This window comes from Schistocerca nitens, chromosome 4, assembly GCF_023898315.1.
Source record: "Schistocerca nitens isolate TAMUIC-IGC-003100 chromosome 4, iqSchNite1.1, whole genome shotgun sequence".
Lineage (NCBI taxonomy): Eukaryota > Metazoa > Arthropoda > Insecta > Orthoptera > Acrididae > Schistocerca > Schistocerca nitens.
The window spans coordinates 752645097-752665748 of NC_064617.1; the positions used below are offsets into that span (position 1 = coordinate 752645097).

The following is a 20652-nucleotide window of genomic DNA, read 5'->3' on the forward strand; positions in this document are numbered from 1 at the left end:
CACAGGTGGTGCGCTAATCAGCGTCTGGAGAGAACTGGGGCCTTTCTTTCCTCGCGCAGCGTTCTTACATATAAAGCCGCGGTGTGGACGGCTAAGGGAACGCCTTATCAAATCTGCTCTCCCGACTAGCCGCTGGGATAGTAATGCACCACTTTTAAGTTATCGAATAAATCATTGCTTCCTTTGCTGATGGCCGATGAAGCTTTCAATTTAATTGTGCAATCAGCACACAAGTAAGTAATCATAATAAAAGTCTGACGTGGCTAAGTAAAATATTTTGGGCGAGAGAATTAATTTAATTACACTACACGCAGTAGACGAGCTCTGAACTTGCTCTTTGGAGATACGCTATAGCTATAGTTTTGTAGTTATTCTGTTGAAACTTCTCACATTTTTATGATTATAGCGGATCTCCCTTCTACTTAAATTTAAACATCCTAGCTTTATTTATTCGCTTACTTAATCTATCTTGCTTCCTTAATTTCTAAGACAAAAACCAGAAAATCGTGAATTTCAACTAAAATTTTAATTTGTGAGATCCAGAATACTGTTTCTACAAAATTATTATGCAAAAGGAATCTAAATATAAATTTTTAAGTTTCTAGCTCTTTTCTGTTGCGCCAATGATTTTTTACAGAAAAACATCCAAACTTCGAAAATGGTTAAAGTTATTGAACTGATATCCAACACATATTGATTTTGTATTACTCGTGACATGCTAGAAACGTTTCAGGTTATTTATTTACTTCATTTTAAAGTATTGCGCAATATTTATGACGTCAGAGCTAGTTACAGCGGACTAGGCTGGCACACAATGGAAAGACTGATGTGAATTTTATAAGGTGTGAGTATGCTGCTTCCCTACATCACCCTCTACTTAATTTTTTTGAATGTAAATGAAAAAAAATTAATTACAAAAAGGGAAGCTTAACTCCCTATGAAAATTAAAATGGACATGTAAACATATAGAAATATTAAAAGAAAACTTATTACCTACTTCAATTATTTAAATTGCTGGCATGTTCACTGCCTCTTAAGCAACATTATCACTCAAAATTTAAGCAAAATCAATGAAACACTTTGGCATACATATTGCCTTAGACAGACAAACACACAAAAATATGTAAAATTATGAAAATCTTAAATCCATTAAATTGTCTGTAAATATTTTTACATACACAAATTCAAAGAAAATAACACAGTTATTCATGATACGTAAACAGATAATTATATCTTACCAGTCTTTTCTAAACCTGAAAGAAAATTTCACAAATCATGACAATTTCATTTTTACACACGTGGTTGTAGCCACTTTGGCTGGCGTTCTACACTTCCATTCACAAGGGTAGAGGAGGGGAAATTGCTATGGTGTGCGTCCTTCACAGAGCATAACTTAATCATAGCTAACACTTGCTTCAAGAATCATGAAAGAAGGTTGTATACATGGAAGAATCCTGGAGATACTAGAAGGTATCAGATAGATTATATAATGGTAAGACAGAGATTTAGGAACCAGGTTTTAAATTGTAAGACATTTCCAGGGGCAGATGTGGACTCTGACCACAATCTATTGGTTATGAACTGTAGATTAAAACTGAAGAAATTGCAAAAAGGTGTGAATTTAAGGAGATGGGACCTGGATAAACTGAAAGAACCAGAGGTTGTACAGAGTTTGAGGGAGAGCATAAGGGAACAATTGACAGGAATGGGGGAAAGAAGAACAGTAGAAGAAGAATGGGTAGCTCTGAGGGATGAAGTAGTGAAGGCAGCAGAGGATGAAGTAGGAAAAAAAAAGGGCTGCTAGAAATCCTTGGGTAACAGCAGAAATGTTGAACTTAATTGATGAAAGGAGAAAATATAAAAATGCAGTAAATGAAGCAGGCAAAAAGGAATACAGATGTCTCAAAAATGAGATAGACAGGAAATGCAAAATGGCTAAGCAGGGATGGCTAAAGGACAAATGTAAGGATGTAGAGGCTTATCTAACTAGGGGTAAGATAGATACTGCCTACAGGAAAATTAGAGAGACCTTTGGAGAGAAGAGAACCACTTGTATGAATATCAAGAGCTCAGATGGCAACCCAGTTCTAAGCAAAGAAGGGAAGGCAGAAAGGTGGAAGGAGTATATAGAGGGTTTATACAAGGGCGATGTACTTGAAGACAGTATTATGAAAATGGAAGAGGATGTAGATGAAGATAAAATGGGAGATACGATACTGCGTGAAGAGTTTGACAGAGCACTGGGAGACCTGAGTCGAAACAAGGCCCCGGGAGTAGACAACATTCCATTGGAACTACTGACAGCTTTGGGAGAGCCAGTCCTGACAAAACTCTACCATCTGGTGAGCAAGATGTATGAGACAGGCGAAATACCCACAGACTTCAAGAAGAATATAATTATTCCAATCCCAAAGAAAGCAGGTGTTGACAGATGTGAAAATTACTGAACTATCAGTTTAATAAGTCACAGCTGCAAAATACTAACGCAAATTCTTTACAGACGAATGGAAAAACTGGTAGTAGTGGACCTCGGGGAAGATCAGTTTGGATTCCGTAGAAATGTTGGAACACGTGAGGCAATACTAACCTTACGACTTATCTTAGAAGAAAGATTAGGAAAAGGCAAACCTACGTTTCTAGCATTTGTAGACTTAGAGAAAGCTTTTGACAACGTTAACTGGAATACTCTCTTTCAACTTCTGAAGTTGACAGGGGTAAAATACAGGGAGCGAAAGGCTATTTACAATTTGTACAGAAACCAGATAGCAGTTATATGAGTTGAGGGACATGAAAGGGAAGCAGTGGTGGGGAAGGGACTGAGGAAGGGTTGTAGTCTCTCCCCGATGTTATTTAATCTGTATATTGAGCAAGCAGTAAACGAAACAAAAGAAAAATTCGGAGTAGGTATTAAAATTCATGGAGAAGAAGTAAAAACTTTGAGGTTCGCCGATGACATTGTAATTCTGTCAGAGACAGCAAAGGACTTGGAAGAGCAGTTGAATGGAATGGACAATGTCTTGAAAGGAGGATATAAGATGAACATCAACAAAAGCAAATCGAGGATAATGGAATGTAGTCAAATTAAATCGGGTGATGCTGAGGGGATTAGATTAGGAAATGAGACACTTAAAGTAGTAAAGGAGTTTTGCTATTTAGGGAGTAAAATAACTGATGATGGTCGAAGTAGAGAGGATATAAAATGTAGACTGGCAATGGCAAGGAAATCGTTTCTGAAGAAGAGAAATTTGTTAACATCGAGTATAGATTTAAGTGTCAGGAAGTCGTTTCTGAAAGTATTTGTATGGAGTGTAGCCATGTATGGAAGTGAAACATGGACGATAACCAGTTTGGACAAGAAGAGAATAGAAGCTTTCGAAATGTGGTGCTACAGAAGAATGCTGAAGATAAGGTGGGTAGATCATGTAACTAATGAGGAGGTATTGAATAGGATTGGGGAGAAGAGAAGTTTGTGGCACAACTTGACTAGAAGAAGGGATCGGTTGGTAGGACATGTTTTGAGGCATCAAGGGATCACAAATTTAGCATTGGAGGGCAGCGTGGAGGGTAAAAATCGTAGAGGGAGACCAAGAGATGAATACACTAAGCAGATTCAGAAGGATGTAGGTTGCAGTAGGTACTGGGAGATGCAGAAGTTTGCACAGGATAGAGTAGCATGGAGAGCTGCATCAAACCAGTCTCAGGACTGAAGACTACAACAACAACAACAACAACAACCGACTTTCTCGGGCTAGGCGTTTTATAGCATGCACGTTTGGCATTCTGGCAAACAAATGGAGAATTTTTCATCGCCCAATGGACGTTCAAGAAGACTTCGCAATTGCCATAATAATAGCGTGATAGCGTGCTTGTTTTACACAAGTATGTGCACGAAAGAGATGGTTATAAATTTTAAGACACATTGTATGTACCTCCAGAACTGGAAATTCCCCCAGGTCGTATGGGCACAGGATGTCACTCATCATCAGCATATAGGGATTTATGTGCGGATTATTTTACAAATTAAAATCCGCTGGAGTGGCAAAACAGAATTGCACTGGGGTAGTAATTATCTGTGTCATTTAGATCATGTCTGTAACTATTACTGCTTCCAAGTGATTTAGTATCAATTATTGTTAAATGTAAATTGATACCCTCTTTTCCATTATTGTACATATAACAAATGTTCATTATGTAGTAAATAAAAAAACACTGAATTCATTCTTCTCATTTTCACTCATATTCTGCTCACACATTATATTTGTTATTTCCTCCCAACTACTCTTCAAATGACTATCACTGTATTCTGCTGATGAAATATCCCAGATTGCTCTTCGGCTTTCAACCTCACGAATAAATTTCTCCGTATCAAAAGTCGTGGTGTATTTCGTTTCTCGGTCACACAAACACACGGCCTGGCTGCTTGGACGAGTGCGCGGAGACTGCAGGCAGCCACATATGCTCATTGAGAGACACGCTGTTGCCACCTGGCTGCCCGCAACCAGCTGGCTGCCGTGCAGTTGGCCATGTTTCTCTGGCTGCCGCAGCCAGAGCATCCTGGCTGCCCAGTGCGCGGCCTACCATACTCTGTCATTGTTTTACTGGCTGCCGCAGCCAGGCTGCCTAGTGCATTGCTGCCCTAAGTGGGAAGGAGGGCAAGAACGGCAGAGAGACAGCATGGTTTGCTTTGCTGTTGGGAAAGTGTGGGGTATGCGTGAATTGCTTTCCATCTAGCAGGCCCACCCAAGCTGGCCCTACACTGTGCTGTAGCGGGGGAGCAAAGCAGAGAAAGGGAATGCTTGGTCATGTCACCGTGACTGCAATTTTACAAGCCTGGGTTGTGGAGGGCGTACAGGCCACTTTACGCTGGCCCCTGACACTGGATCAGTAGCGTACCTACAGACAGCACAGAGTGACATCGTGTCTCTGCAACAGAGCACTGGAAAGTGGGCCTGATTACATCTGGTCTCTGTCACTTGTACTATAGCAAAGTCATGTTGTACTCAAATTGTTCGAAATAGTCCCGAAAAAATACAGAGAGTAAAATTATATCACTAAATTTCCAGTGGGACCAGTCCCCAACGTCCGTTACGAGTGAACCACAACTGAGAGATCTACTTCGTAGTAGTTTCCCACAGTGAAAAACACCAGCTGATGGCTACTACATAAAAATTATGGTCAGTACATACTCTGAGGAGAATGCAACAGAACTACATACAACCATCTTCACACTATCAATTTTGCCTCTTAAGTATCCATTATAAACAACTGGACTTGAACATTGACCTAAATTTGTGTGAGACCTGTTGAGTGTCATAGAAGAGTGTGTAGGCAAGCAGGTCCCAGGTCCAGTGCACATCTCCGGCATGCAGTTCAGCAGGGAAATTTGCCTGTTGTATGTTGGGCTAGTATTGTGTATATATGTCAAATACCTCTAGACCCTACAGTGCGGGGGGGGGGGGGGGGGGGATTTGAAGACCGTACAGTATTGTGACAGGATCCTCTGGCCTGTTGTCCAGTCCAGCAGTTGATGTTTTGACAATACATTCATAATTCAAGACAATAATACATGAGTACATTGCACCCATATCAAGAACACCTTGCTCCAGGAGGAAGGAGCAATCAAACTGAATGGTTTGCACATAATGGTTTCACCTCACGTGGGCTACCATAAAAGAGTGAAACAGCTTTCGTAGCAATATGTTGACCATCTTGTGGTGGCTTATTGAGGAGGATCTGAGCATGTTAAAATGCACAGTACTGAATATTAATCACCAGCAAATTGTGATTTAACTCATGCAAAAAGATGTGCACTTTCAAACAGACTACCTGTATTTTGTTTTTATTTCACAGTAAAGCTATGTTTTAGTTATGTAAGACTTATTCTTTCATTTCTTACTCCTGTTGAATCTAAGCCTGGACATATTTGCAAAGATGCAGGTGGTTCTAAACATTTTTTGAGCAGTTTATTTTATTTTTTTCCATTTATTTTGTTCCAGTTTATTACTTATTGTGAACATAACTGATTTGAAAAGTGCAATCTTAATTTTTTCCTTTCCGTATTCTTCTCTCTTCGTGGTGCTGTTACTTTTGCTTAGTATCTCCAGTACACTTTCATCATTGGAATTTAATTTATTTATATGTTTGTCTCTGTGTATATTTTCATGAATTGATAATTATATATATTTGTTTCTGGCAGTAATTTTCAGTACAATTTTTCTTCTAATAGTATGGAATATGTCCTAAAAATGCTTACATTTCATTCAAATTCGTAATCATCTATAGAAGGCACTCTATATTTCTCACTCGGCTCTTTGAATAAAAAAGTAGACAACCATACCAGATTTAAAAATTTAGGAGTCGCAGGAGATACCATGTAACACCGCCTCTATACTTCATATGCTAAACAAGCTGTGGCATCTGGCAGCAGTTTTTAAAGCTTTCAAATGCCAAGTGCAAAATGCTGCTGGCAAAATTAGTAGCCTTCTATAGAGATACAACAACACTTTGAGACCTATAAAAAATCAGATTATATGATTGGTCGTGGCAGATATGCAAGGTAGTCGCTGCAGAGACTACCACAACTTTCAGCACTCTTCTTTCAATGTACAGACTGTGCTTTATAATGGCACAATAGCCTCATTTTGTCAAAGAAGTGTGTCCACAAATTTCTTCAGGTATGTGATAAGCAGCTTAAGCCACTCACTGATGATTAGATCCTGTAGAGCTAATAGTCATGAGAGTGTTGATAGCTACATTTCATCAACTGTTCCAAACAGTCCTAGACATTTTCCACCTGATTTAGTGGGCCAGTTGAGATGACGTAAAGTGCCTGAATGTGTGTCAAACCAGTAAAGTTTGTGTGCAGTCCTGTGAACTTGGTTGCCGTCATCTTGGACAACAGGAGTATACAGAAACGTCAACAATTGCTCACTAATAATATTGAAATAAACATCTTGGTTCATGTTCACACTAATCAGCCAGAGTGGCTTCCAAGTCATGGTAGTATGAAAAATGCCTCCATAACATCACAGAACCACCTGTGGCCTGAACTACAGCCTCCATGTACTGTGGGTTAAACACCTCATTTGCCTGTCTGTGCACATGACACCTTGCATCACTTTAAAAAAAAAAAGGCAAAATTGTCTCTTGTTGGATCCAGTTACACACCTCTCATCAGCTATCATCCAGTTTTCAGGTTGTTTGGCCAATTGTGTAGCACGGTGAGCAGTTGTCTTTTGTGAAGTACCTAACTCCAGATGTCTGTTGCAGACAGTTTCCTCCACACTGTTCACTCAGAAACTGGTTGATTCGAACATGTATTCACTGACAACATTAATTCGATTCAGGTTTGAAACCGGTTGTCATTGACAAGGTGTGACATTCGTCTCCTGTCCCTGTCAGCTTTTCTTACACTATGGTACAGGGCTGCAAATGGTGCACCATTCCCTGTAGACACATCAGGCAATCTGTATTGATAAAACAACTTATTTGGGCAACCTTATTCAAAGTGGAGTCACGTATATGTGCAAACATGATAGCTATGTGTGAAGCATGCAACAACCACCACCACTGTCATACCTTAGCAATAGATTTGGCTGAGAACCTGAGAAGATTCTGACCCTACATAAAATCACTAAGCGGACCTAAGGCTTCTATCCAGACACTTGTTGACCAGTTTGGTGTGGCAGTAAAACATAACAAAAGGATAACCGGAGTTCTCAATTTCACATTTAAGGAATCATTCAGTCAGGAGAATCGTACAAACTACAGTAAATTGACCATCACACCGACTCCCTTATGGACGACGTAGTAATAAGCATCCCTGGCATGGAGAAACAACTGAAGGAGTTGAAAACAAATGTCTCCAGATCTGCATGGAATTCCAGTATGGTTTTACAAAAAGCACTCTTCAGCATTGCCCCCTCACTTAGCTTGCATTTAATGTGAATCTCTCACCCAGCACAAAATCCCAAGCAACTGGAAAAAACTGCAGGTGACTCCTGTATATAAGAAGGGAAAAACAGTGGATCCATAAATTACAGACCAATATCCTGAAAATTAGTTTACTGCTGAATTCTTGAATGTATTCTGAGTTTTAATATAATAAATTTCCTTTAAACCATAAAACAAAAAGCAAATCAGCTTCGTTGCAGAAAGCATCACTCGTGCGAAACTCAGCTTGCCCTTTCCTCTAATGACATACTGTGAACTATGGATGAAGGGCAACATCCAAGTTCCATATTTCTAGATTTACAAAAAGCATTTGACACACTGCCACACTGCAGACTGTTAATATAGGTATGAGCATATGGAATAGGTTCCAGATATGATAGTGGCTTGAAGACTTACTTTGGAATCCATATGTCTCTGAGTGTTCATCAGAGACAAGAATATTATCCTGCTTCACACAGTTATGACATTCAAATACCTGGGAATAATGTTGCAAAGCAATGTAGAATGGAACAAGCACTTGAGGACTGTTGTAGGGAAGGTGAATAGTTGACTTTGGTTTATTGGGGAAATTTTGGGAAAGTGTAATCCATCTGTAAAGGAACAAGTAAATAGACTGCTAGTGTGACATATTCTTGAGTACTGCACGATCCTCGGGATAAGCACCAGCTCGAGTTAAAGGAAGACATCGAAGCAGTTCAATGGCAGGCTGCTAGATTTGTCACTTGTAGGTCTGAACAACAGGCAGGTATTTTGGAGATGCTTCATGAACTCAAATGGGAATCAGTGGAGGGAAGGCGACTTTCTTTTTGAGGAACACTGTTGAGGAAATGGAAATGCCGTGTGGCTAGGGCCTCCCGTCGGTTAGACCGTTCGCCTGGTGCAAGTCTTTCGAGTTGACGCCACTTCGGCGACTTGCGTGTTGGACATGTAGAGAACTTGCATTGAAGCTGACTGCAGAATGATTTTACTGCCGCCAACAAACATTTCACTTAAGAGCTGCAAAGCTAAGATTTGAGAAATTAGGGCTCATACGGAGGCATACAGCAATAATTTTCTCCTCATTCTATTTGTGAGGGGAACAGGTAAAAAATGAGTAGTCGTGGTACAGGGTACCCTCCACAGCATGTACCATTTAGTGGCTTGGAGATTATATATGTAAATGTAGATGTAGATATACACTCCTGGAAATTGAAATAAGAACACCGTGAATTCATTGTCCCAGGAAGGGGAAACTTTATTGACACATTCCTGGGGTCAGATACATCACATGATCACACTGACAGAACCACAGGCGCATAGACACAGGCAACAGAGCATGCACAATGTCGGAACTAGTACAGTGTATATCCACCTTTCGCAGCAATGCAGGCTGCTATTCTCCCATGGAGACGATCGTAGAGATGCTGGATGTAGTCCTGTGGAACGGCTTGCCATGCCATTTCCACCTGGCGCCTCAGTTGGACCAGCGTTCGTGCTGGACGTGCAGACCGCGTGAGACGACGCTTCATCCAGTCCCAAACATGCTCAATGGGGGACAGATCCGGAGATCTTGCTGGCCAGGGTAGTTGACTGACACCTTCTAGAGCACGTTGGGTGGCACGGGATACATGCGGACGTGCATTGTCCTGTTGGAACAGCAAGTTCCCTTGCCGGTCTAGGAATGGTAGAACGATGGGTTCGATGACGGTTTGGATGTACCGTGCACTATTCAGTGTCCCCTCGACGATCACCAGTGGTGTACGGCCAGTGTAGGAGATCGCTCCCCACACCATGATGCCGGGTGTTGGCCCTGTGTGCCTCGGTCATATGCAGTCCTGATTGTGGCGCTCACCTGCACGGCGCCAAACACGCATACGACCATCATTGGCACCAAGGCAGAAGCGACTCTCATCGCTGAAGACAACACGTCTCCATTCGTCCCTCCATTCACGCCTGTCGCGACACCACTGGAGGCGGGCTGCACGATGTTGGGGCGTGAGCGGAAGACGGCCTAACGGTGTGCGGGACCGTAGCCCAGCTTCATGGAGACGGTTGCGAATGGTCCTCGCCGATACCCCAGGAGCAACAGTGTCCCTAATTTGCTGGGAAGTGGCGGTGCGGTTCCCTACGGCACTGCGTAGGATCCTACGGTCTTGGCGTGCATCCGTGCGTCGCTGCGGTCCGGTCCCAGGTCGACGGGCACGTGCACCTTCCGCCGACCACTGGCGACAACATTGATGTACTGTGGAGACCTCACGCCCCACGTGTTGAGCAATTCGGCGGTACGTCCACCCGGCCTCCCGCATGCCCACTATACGCCCTCACTCAAAGTCCGTCAACTGCACATACGGTTCACGTCCACGCTGTCGCGGCATGCTACCAGTGTTAAAGACTGCGATGGAGCTCCGTATGCCACGGCAAACTGGCTGACACTGACGGTGGCGGTGCACAAATGCTGCGCAGCTAGCGCCATTCGACGGCCAACACCGCGGTTCCTGGTGTGTCCGCTGTGCCGTGCGTGTGATCATTGCTTGTACAGCCCTCTCGCAGTGTCCGGAGCAAGTATGGTGGGTCTGACACACCGGTGTCAATGTGTTCTTTTTTCCATTTCCAGGAGTGTAGATGTAGCTGTAGCTCCTCTCTGCCATTCTCACATCTTCATGTCGACCTATCTTACTGTGCTGATTCCATACAACTGAATGGCACATATACACAGCGTCACTGGGGTGTGTGTGTGGGGGGGGGGGGGGGGTCTACTGTTGATAAATGCCTTGTTGGCTGAAAGCTCATTTGTGACAGTCTTTTTGTTATGCCTACCTGCAACTCAGCATATCTGCTATATGGTGAGTAGCAACTACCCTATTCATAATATTGTTACAGTCCATCCTTGATTTTCCATTTTTTTTACATGTTTGGTTGATTTTTTAATGATGTTGTACTAGTTTAACATGTCACTACATTAAATGAAAATAACAATTATTCAATAACAATATGAGGAATAAATAATAATAATAATAATAATAATAATAACCACCACTTGTTACATTACACCCCATGTTTCACAAACAAATAAGAGAAATTGTCTGCTTCCAGTTTACACTGCAGGTGAAATGTTTAATGCTGCAGTTAGCAGAGACTTACAGTGCTCATTCTCTTTATATGTTACAGATAAAAGAAATTGTTAAAAATTGATGGAGTGAGATTGCACGTATCCTCAAATCACTTTGTGTAATTTGAATGGTATGCTGAGACCTTATCCTAAATTAGAAACCTTTTTGATTTCCAACATTTGATTCAAACTGTCACTTATTAGCCTAACTGAAGGAGCATTATTTTTTAAGTGATACCAGTTACAAAGTATTAAAAAAGTGCTACCATATGACAGTGTAAATAAAGGTATTTGTCTCTCTTAAGCATAATTCCTTAATTTGATCTTGTTCATTTTTATTTGTCACCCATCTCAAACACTTGTTGAAGCTCATTTCTTCTATTCAGCTACAAGCATATGCTTACTGCTACATTTTGTTTATATCACCAAATCCTTACCCATGATGAGAATCATTTGCTTGATCTCTTTGACAATAAATTTAAATATTCTCGCTGTTGACTGCTCTTCCTTCCACAAACTCAGTATTTTAGTAATAATTAAATTTAAGTAAAAAAGTTGATGGTTGCAGCAAAATCATATAAAAATTACTTCTGTATTGATTTTTCCCTGCATAAACTATTAACAATAGGGGTGAGCCCAGCTATTGATGGAAATGCCAAAACCATCATTCCAGATACTGATTATTTCAACTGGTTTGATTGTTAATATTTTCCTTACATAAGTCAGTGATGACAACATGATATTTGATTGAACTCCTTCCAGGCATGAATGCATTAAGGACCATTGCTGGTGTACAGAGGAAGATTCCACATGTTTTAGCATGTTGTGGGTGCAGCAAATTTTTCAGTACACAAACTGCAAGAAAAGAACCAGAGGAGATAAAAATACCAGTACCGTGGGGGCATATTGCAGGTATGTACACATGTTTGCACATGATATCTCATGCATTAGTTGTGTTATGTAATTTTCTACACACACACACACACACACACACACACACACACACACACACAGATATTAATCTCATTTACATTGTGTGATACAAATAACAAGCATGAATACACAACCATGTAATAATATATCTAAAAACAAAGATGATGTGACTTACCGAACGAAGGTGCTGGCAGGTCGACAGACACACAAACATATACACGAAATTCAAGCTTTCGCAACAAACTGTTGCTTCATCGGGAAAGAGGAAAGGAGAGGGAAAGATGAAAGGATGTGGGTTTTAAGGGAGAGGGTAAGGAGTCATTCCAATCCCGGGAGCGGAAAGACTTACCATGGGGGAAAAAAGGACAGGTATAAACTCACTCACACACACACACACACACACACACACACACACACACACACACACACACATCCATCCGCACATACACAGACACAAGCAGACATTTGTAAAGGCAAAGAGTTTGGGCAGAGATGTCAGTCGAGGCGGAAGTAGAGGCAAAGATGTTGTTGAAAGACAGGTGAGGTATGAGTGGCGGCAAATTGAAATTAATTAATCTGGCTAGATTACACTCCCATATTCTATTTTCTCAGGCTTGTCTGACATTTGGCATTACCCCCAAAGGCCTCACACTTAAAGTTCCCATCTCTGGCTGTAATCCTTCTTTCCATCAGTCCCTATACCAGTTCCAAACTGAACAATCCATTGCCCTCACCCACCTAATCCTACACCTACACATCAACTCAGCCAATGAACACACCTGTCAACTCCTATCCTTAATAAAAGTCCTCAATCTTTCCTCTCCCACATTCACACCCACTGTTCAGAGCATCCTCGTACAGGCCAATTGCAAATTAGAACAGCATGCCACCCTCCACCTCAAAAAACTATCCAATCTCCTGGTTTCCCACCTCCGGAAAGGCAACTCACTCACCCATCACAAACTTTCCAGCAAACCTCAACCTCCTCTCATTGCACACAGACCCAGTCTCTCCCATCTACTCAATCTCCCACTTCCAGCTCCACTCCCCCCAAAACCTCAAAATTCCAATCAACACAATCTGGTACCACAACACCCCAATTCAGTAGTTAACCTTTCCTCCAAACCTCTCTCCCAATCCGAAACCTCTGTCCTATCCAAAGGCCTCACCTTCAGCCCCACTCCCAGATTCAACCAAACAGCCCTTGTCAAAGATTTACTGTCCTACACCCGTACTCTCTGCTGGAAATATCACTTTGCCATGAAGAAAAATGATCCTAATCCTACTCCTAATGGTCCAACTCCCCAAGACACTATCCAAATTGAACCCTGCCTGGAACAGTTCCGTCCTCCGTCACAGCGGGACCCAGCCCCTCTTCCTCAAAATCACCCTCTCCAAACCTTCCAGGAATTTCTGACTTCCAGCCTTGCCTCTCAATCCTTCTTAAAAAAACCTCAATCCTACTCCCAACATCACCACTGCTGAAGCCCAGGCTATCCGTGATCTGAAGGCTGACCGATCCATCATCATTCTTCCGGCGGACAAGGGTTCCACGACCGTGGTACTTGATTGTCGGGAGTATGTGGCTGAGGGACTGCGTCAGCTTTCAGACAACACTACATACAAAGCTTGCCAAGGTAATCCCATTCCTGATGTCCAGGCGGAGCTTCAAGGAATCCTCAGAACCTTAGGCCCCCTACAAAACCTTTCACCTGACTCCATCAACCTCCTGACCCCACCAACACCCCTCACCCCTACCTTCTACCTTCTTCCCAAAATTCACAAACCCAATCATCCCGGCCGTCCCATTGTAGCTGGCTACCAAGCCCCCACAGAACGTATCTCTGCCTACGTAGATCAACACCTTCAACCCCTTTACATGCAGTCCCCCATCCTTAATCAAAGACACCAACCACTTTCTCGAACGCCTGGAATCCCTACCCAGTCTGTTACCCCCGGAAACCATCCTTGTAACCATTGATGCCACTTCCTTATACACAAATATTCCACACGTCCAGGGCCTCGCTGCGATGGAGCACTTCCTTTCACGCCGATCACCTGCCACCCTACCTAAAACCTCTTTCCTCATTACCTTAGCCAGCTTCATCCGGACCCACAACTTCTTCACTTTCGAAGGCCAGACATACCAACAATTAAAGGGAACAGCCATGGGTACCAGGATGGCCCCCTCGTACACCAACCTATTCATGGGTCGCTTAGAGGAAGCCTTCTTGGTTACCCAGGCCTGCCAACCCAAAGTTTGGTACAGATTTATTGATGACATCTTCATGATCTGGACTCACAGTGAAGAAGAACTCCAGAATTTCCTCTCCAACCTCAACTCCTTTGGCTCCATCAGATTCACCTGGTCCTACTCCAAATCCCATGCCACTTTCCTTGACGTTGACCTCCACCTGTCCAATGGCCAGCTTCACACGTCCGTCCACATCAAACCCACCAACAAGCAACAGTACCTCCATTATGACAGCTGCCACCCATTCCACATCAAACGGTCCCTTCCCTACAGCCTAGGTCTTCGTGGCAAACGAATCTGCTCCAGTCCGGAATCCCTGAACCATTACACCAACAACCTGAAAACAGCTTTTGCATCCCGCAACTACCCTCCCGACCTGGTACAGAAGCAAATAACCAGAGCCACTTCCTCATCTCCTCAAACCCAGAACCTCCCACAGAAGAACCCCAAAAGTGCCCCACTTGTGACAGGATACTTTCCGGGACTGGATTAGACTCTGAATGTGGCTCTCCAGCAGGGATACGACTTCCTCAAATCCTGCCCTGAAATGAGATCCATCCTTCATGAAATCCTCCCCACTCCACCAAGAGTGTCTTTCCGCCGTCCACCTAACCTTCGTAACCTGTTAGTTCATCCCTATGAAATCCCCAAACCACCTTCCCTACCCTCTGGCTCCTACCCTTGTAACCGCCCCCGGTGTAAAACCTGTCCCATGCACCCTCCCACCACCACCTACTCCAGTCCTGTAACCCGGAAGGTGTACACGATCAAAGGCAGAGCCACGTGTGAAAGCACCCACGTGATTTACCAGCTGACCTGCCTACACTGTGAAGCTTTCTGTGTGAGAATGATCAGCAACAAACTGTCCATTCGCATGAATGGACACAGGCAGACAGTGTTTGTTGGTAATGAGGATCACCCTGTGGCTAAACATGCCTTGGTGCACGGCCAGCACATCTTGGCACAGTGTTACACTGTCCGGGTTATCTGGATACTTCCCACTAACACCAACCTGTCAGAACTCCGGAGATGGGAACTTGCCCTTCAGTATATCCTCTCTTCTCGTTATCCGCCAGGCCTCAATCTCCGCTAATTTCAATTTGCCGCCGCTCATACCTCACCTGTCTTTCAACAACATCTTTGCCTCTACTTCCACCTCGACTGACATCTCTGCCCAAACTCTTTGCCTTTACAAATATGTGTGTGTGTGTGTGTGTGTGTGTGTGTGTGTGTGTGTGTGTGTGTGTGTGGGCGCGCGCGAGTTTATACCTGTCCTTTTTTCCCCCAAGGTAAGTCTTTCCGCTCCCGGGATTGGAATGACTCCTTACCCTCTCCCTTAAAACCCACATCCTTTCATCTTTCCCTCTCCTTTCCTCTTTCCCGATGAAGCAACAGTTTGTTGTGAAAGCTTGAATTTTGTGTGTATGTTTGTGTTTGTTTGTGTGTCTGTCGACCTGCCAGCACTTTCGTTCGGTAAGTCACATCATCTTTGTTTATAGATATATTTTTCCCACGTGGAATGTTTCCCTCTATTATATTCCAACCATGTAATAAGTTTCAAAGCAGAACTGTTGGTACAGCTGGCTTGCACATATCAATGTAGCCTTGGTCTTTAATTTATATAACATTTACTGCTATAGAGCCCCCTTGGGTTAAAATGTGGCAGGTGATAGAGAATGCAAACTGTACTTGTTTATAGGAAACAAACAGTCAGAAACATGTAGCAGGGGTGAAATGCAATGAAGAAAGGGAAACACAGCCCCTTTCCCTACACTATCATAAAAATGTGGTATGATTCCAGACAAACATAATCATAGATGGGAAATACTCCTTGACATGTCCAAGAATTTGTGTGAGTATGGATTAATTGGAGTCAAGACTCAAGGAGGTGGTTTTGAATTTTGAGGAGAATTACTCACAACAGTGGCCAGTATATTGCTCACATCAAACATGGTTTTAAACTCAATCTCTAACATATACAAATAGACTATAGGAAGTACAACCATCCTAACTGTTGTTGTCTACGTCATTCACCAGTATTTGTGTTGATTTTCAGTTCGGTTAATAAATTACAGCTTTTTGTCAAGTTGGGGTGGTGAGTGTTTCCACAATGGTAAATTACGGATTAAAATAAATTTATTGTAATAATTGATTAACTAAGCCTAGTAACTGACCATGTAATGAAACCTGAAACTGATAGCAGTGAGATTTTTTGGGGAAAATTTGAGTGTGTGAGTATATCAAATGAATAGGCAAATGGATAATGGAAATGGTGTATTTGCCGCAGTAGACAAGAAATTGAGAGCCACCGAGATAGAAACTGAAGCTGCACGTGAGATTGTCTTAGCAAGACTCATTGTCAAGGGTGGGCATAAATGGTAATTGGATCCTTCTATTGCCTACTAGATGTGTATCCTGATGTAACCAAAACTTCAGAGAAAACTTCAGCTCACTTGTACACAAGTCCCCAATCATAATGCAATCATCGTTGGAGACTTTAATCATCCAACAATTAATTCTACATCTACATCATACTCCACAAGCTACCTAATTGTGTGTGGCAGAGGGTACTTTCGGTACCACTATCTGATCCCTCCAATCCTGTTCCACTCATGAATAGTGTGTGGGAAGAATTATTGTCAGTAGGCCTCTGTATTGGCTCTAATTTATCGAATTTTCTCCTCATGGTCAATACGTGAGATTTATGTGGGGGGAAAGTGCTGTCCCAAAATTCCAATAGTAAATCCCTCCATAATGCACAATGTCTCTCTTGTAACGTCTGCCAGTGGAGTAACAAGTGCCTTATGAGCCACTTCTTTTGTGGATGAGTTACATTTCCATGAGATTCTTCCGATGAGTCTTGAGTCTTTTGTCTGCTTTTCCCACTATCTGTTTTATATGGTCATTCCACTTAAGGTCACTCTGGATAGTTACGCCTAGATATCTTACGCAGACACTGTCTCCAGCTGTTTGTCATCAATAGTGTAGCTGTACAGTAGTGGATTTCTTTTCCTATGTATGTGCAGTATGTTGCATTTATTTATGTTTGGGGTCAACTGCCAGTGTCTGCACTATTCATCAATTCTCTGCAGGTCATTCTGCAAATTCTTACTATATTTTGGTGTTGCTACTTTGGTATAAACAACTGCATCATCTGTAAATAGCCTTAAAGAGCAACCAAAGCTTTCTACTAGATCATTTATATATATATATATTGAACAGCAACAGCAACACTTCCCTGGGGTACTCTGGATATTACCTTTATATCTGTCGATTTAGTTCCATTAAGAGTGATGTGTTGAGTTCTGTCTGCAAGAAAGTCTTTAATCCAATCACAGGTCTGCTCCAATACTCTGTAACCTCGTATTTTTTTCATTAAACGGCAATGCGGGACGGTGTCCAATGCCTTACTGAAATCAAGGAACACAGCATCCACTACGCTGTGGATCTTATGGAGGAACAGAGCGAGCCGAGTTTTGCAGGATCTCTGTTTGCAGAATCCATGCTGATTTTTATAGAGGAGCTGTTCATCTTCCCAGAAAGTCATAATTCTTGAGCATAAAACATGGTCCATAATTCTGCAACAGATTGATGTCACCATAGGTCTATAATTGTGTAGATCTGTCTTACAGTCTTTCTTAAAAACGGGAATGACCTGTGCTTTTTTCCAGTCGTTAGGTACCTTTCGTTGCTCAAACGATCTACGATAAATTACTGCTAGAATGGGAGCAAGTTCTTTCGCATAATATTTATAGAATCTTATAGGTACTTATCTCGTCCTGAAGCCTTTCCACTACTAAGCAATTGTAGCTGCTTTTCAATTCTGTGATTTGCTATCTCAATATTTGCCATTTTGACGTTCGCATGACGATTGAAAGGAGGGACAGCGTTACGACCTTCCGTGGTGAAACAACTTTGGAAGATGGAATTCATTATTTCGGCCTTCTCTCTGTTATCTTCTGTTTCAGTGCTAGTGTGGTCGCTGAGAGAATGAATAGATGATTTTGACCCACTTACTGATTTTACATATGACCAAAATCTCTTAATGTTTTTACTCAGGTCAGTTGACAACGTCTTAGTTTCAAAATCATTGAACGCTTCTGTCATTGCTCTCCTTACACTCATTTTCGCTTCGTTCAGCTTTTGTTTGTCAGTGGGGTTTTTACTTCTCCTGAACCTGAGCTAACATGGCTATTAAACCATGGTGGATCTTTCCCATCCCTTAAAACCTTATCGAACATACTTGTCTAGGGCATATTGAACGATGCCTTTGAATTTTTTCCATTTGTTCTCCACATCTTCATCCTCATCACTGAATATTTGATGCTGACTGCTGAGATATTCTGAAATTTGTGTCCTGTCACCCTTGCTGAGCAAATATATCTTCCTATCTTTCTTAACATTCCTTGTAGGATCTGTCGTCATAGATGCTGTCACAGCCTTATGATCATTGATACCTTCCTCTATGTAAATGATTCAAAAGTTCAGGTCTGTTTGTTGCCAGGAGGTCTAAGATGTTACCCTCACGAGTTGGTTCTCTAACTAACTGCTCAAGGTAATTTTTGGACAAGACATCCTGAACAATGCCACATAGTTCCCTGTTTCTGGCACCAGTTTTTGTGTTATAACACTCCCAATCTATACCCGGCAAGATGAAGTCATCCCCTATTACAGTGGCTTGATCAGGAAAATTACTAATGCCTGAAGTGCTCTACAACTACAAATCCTGACCTAGGTGGTCTATTTATAGACTGATCACCATTTTTGACCATTCTTTGATGCTCATTTTCACCCAGATTAATTCATATTCAAAATATGATAACCTCACTAGATTTTATTGAATTTTTTACTGCAATAAACATGCTGCCACCACTGGTGACTAACCTATCCTTACAATAAACATTCCAGTTGGAACTTAGGATTTCATTGTCTTTGATGTCTGGCTTCAACCAGCTTTCAGTTCCCAATACTATCTGTGCATTATAACCTTCAATAAGCGATACTAATTCTGGGACCTTTCCTTGGATGCTCTTGCAGTTTACTAAACTCATATTAAACTTTTCTCTCTCTTATCAGCGGAGACCAAGATTCTCTGAGGTCGCTGTGGCTGGTCTAACAGGCAAATTGTGTTTGCTCCCAAGGGAGGGGGCCTCTAATGTAAAAATGTCCCATGTGCATGTCACATGTACTCCGCTATCCTAGTAGCACACCTGACCTATTAAGGGGAACCCTACAATTCTGCACCCAATAGTGGAGGTCAAGAAATTTGCATCCGATAGTGTTGCAGAGCTGCCTGAGCCTCTGGTTTAGACCTTCCACTCTGCTCCAAACCAGAGGACTGCGATTAACCCTGCGTATGATGCTACAAAATAGACAGCTTAACCTGCATTCTGAGTGTGTTGCTAGTTGCATTCACCAAATCAGCCAGCCACCGAAAGGAGCTGAGGATGGCCTCAGAACCCAAGTGGCAGGCGTCATTCGTGCCGACATGTGCCACTACACGCAGCCAGTTGCACCCAGTTTGCTCATTAACCACCAGCAGGGCCGCCTCCACATCACGGATGAGACCTCCTGGCAAACAAATCAAATGCACACTGGAATTCTTCTTCACCTTGCCTGCTATCTCCCTGAGGGGATCCATCACTTGCCTAACATTGGAGCTTCCGATGACTAGCGTACCCACCCTCTGTACTTGTCTGGTCTGGGCAGGAAAATCGATCGCTGGCTCAACAGGAGAAGCATCCCGTGCTGGCTCAAAGTTATCATCAACACTGGGAAGCACCTCATACCTGTTGCAAAGACGTAGGGATCCATCCGCACGGCCTGCTCCCTCTTTCGCCTTCCGCCTAGTGACATGTGGAACGACCACTGTCTGCCACCCACTCTGGAGTGAGGATTCACCGGTCAGATATTGCATATCGGAAGCCATAGTGGTGTCCAGGCCACCAGGGGATTCCAGTGACACCAAAGGTGTCACAGGTCTCATCCATGGCTCCCCGACGTCACTGCAACTTCGAGTATTAGCTAGAAGCATGTGGACGGTAGCCAACGCAGCTTCCAGCTGTTTATGGACAGCAGGCAACTCTCCTTGTGTCCGCTCACATAAGCAGAATCCCTAGCCATATATTACTGTGTATAAAATAGATATAGTCTCAAGGGGTGTTACTGAGTTTGAAAATATACCAAAGGAGAATAAAGAAACACAAAAAGTTGGTGTGCAGCTTTCTCACTGAACTCTGAGACCGAAAGCTATTAAACAGAAATAAATTTCTCTACACACGGAAAATTTACACTAGGAAGTTGCCCTACATGATGATATTCACACGACTCACGCAAAAACGAACACTACAGTTAGTTTTCTAATCACAGTAAAATACACATGTACAGTTCACTTCTTTGCAGAAGCACATGAACAAAAAACAAT

General features: G+C 42.5%; 1 protein-coding gene across 3 annotated transcripts in view; it reads left to right on the forward strand.

Annotated features, from left to right (window-relative positions):
• Nucleotides 1–20652, forward strand: part of LOC126253024 (probable serine hydrolase) — a 72153-nt gene that overhangs the window by 17665 nt on the left and 33836 nt on the right. For all 3 annotated transcript variants that reach the window (XM_049954086.1, XM_049954085.1, XM_049954087.1), the window contains exon 2: nucleotides 11804–11953. In XM_049954086.1, coding sequence (XP_049810043.1) covers nucleotides 11806–11953 — 148 coding nt within the window. In that variant the 5' untranslated portion in view covers nucleotides 11804–11805. The remainder of the gene's footprint in view (nucleotides 1–11803; nucleotides 11954–20652) is intronic.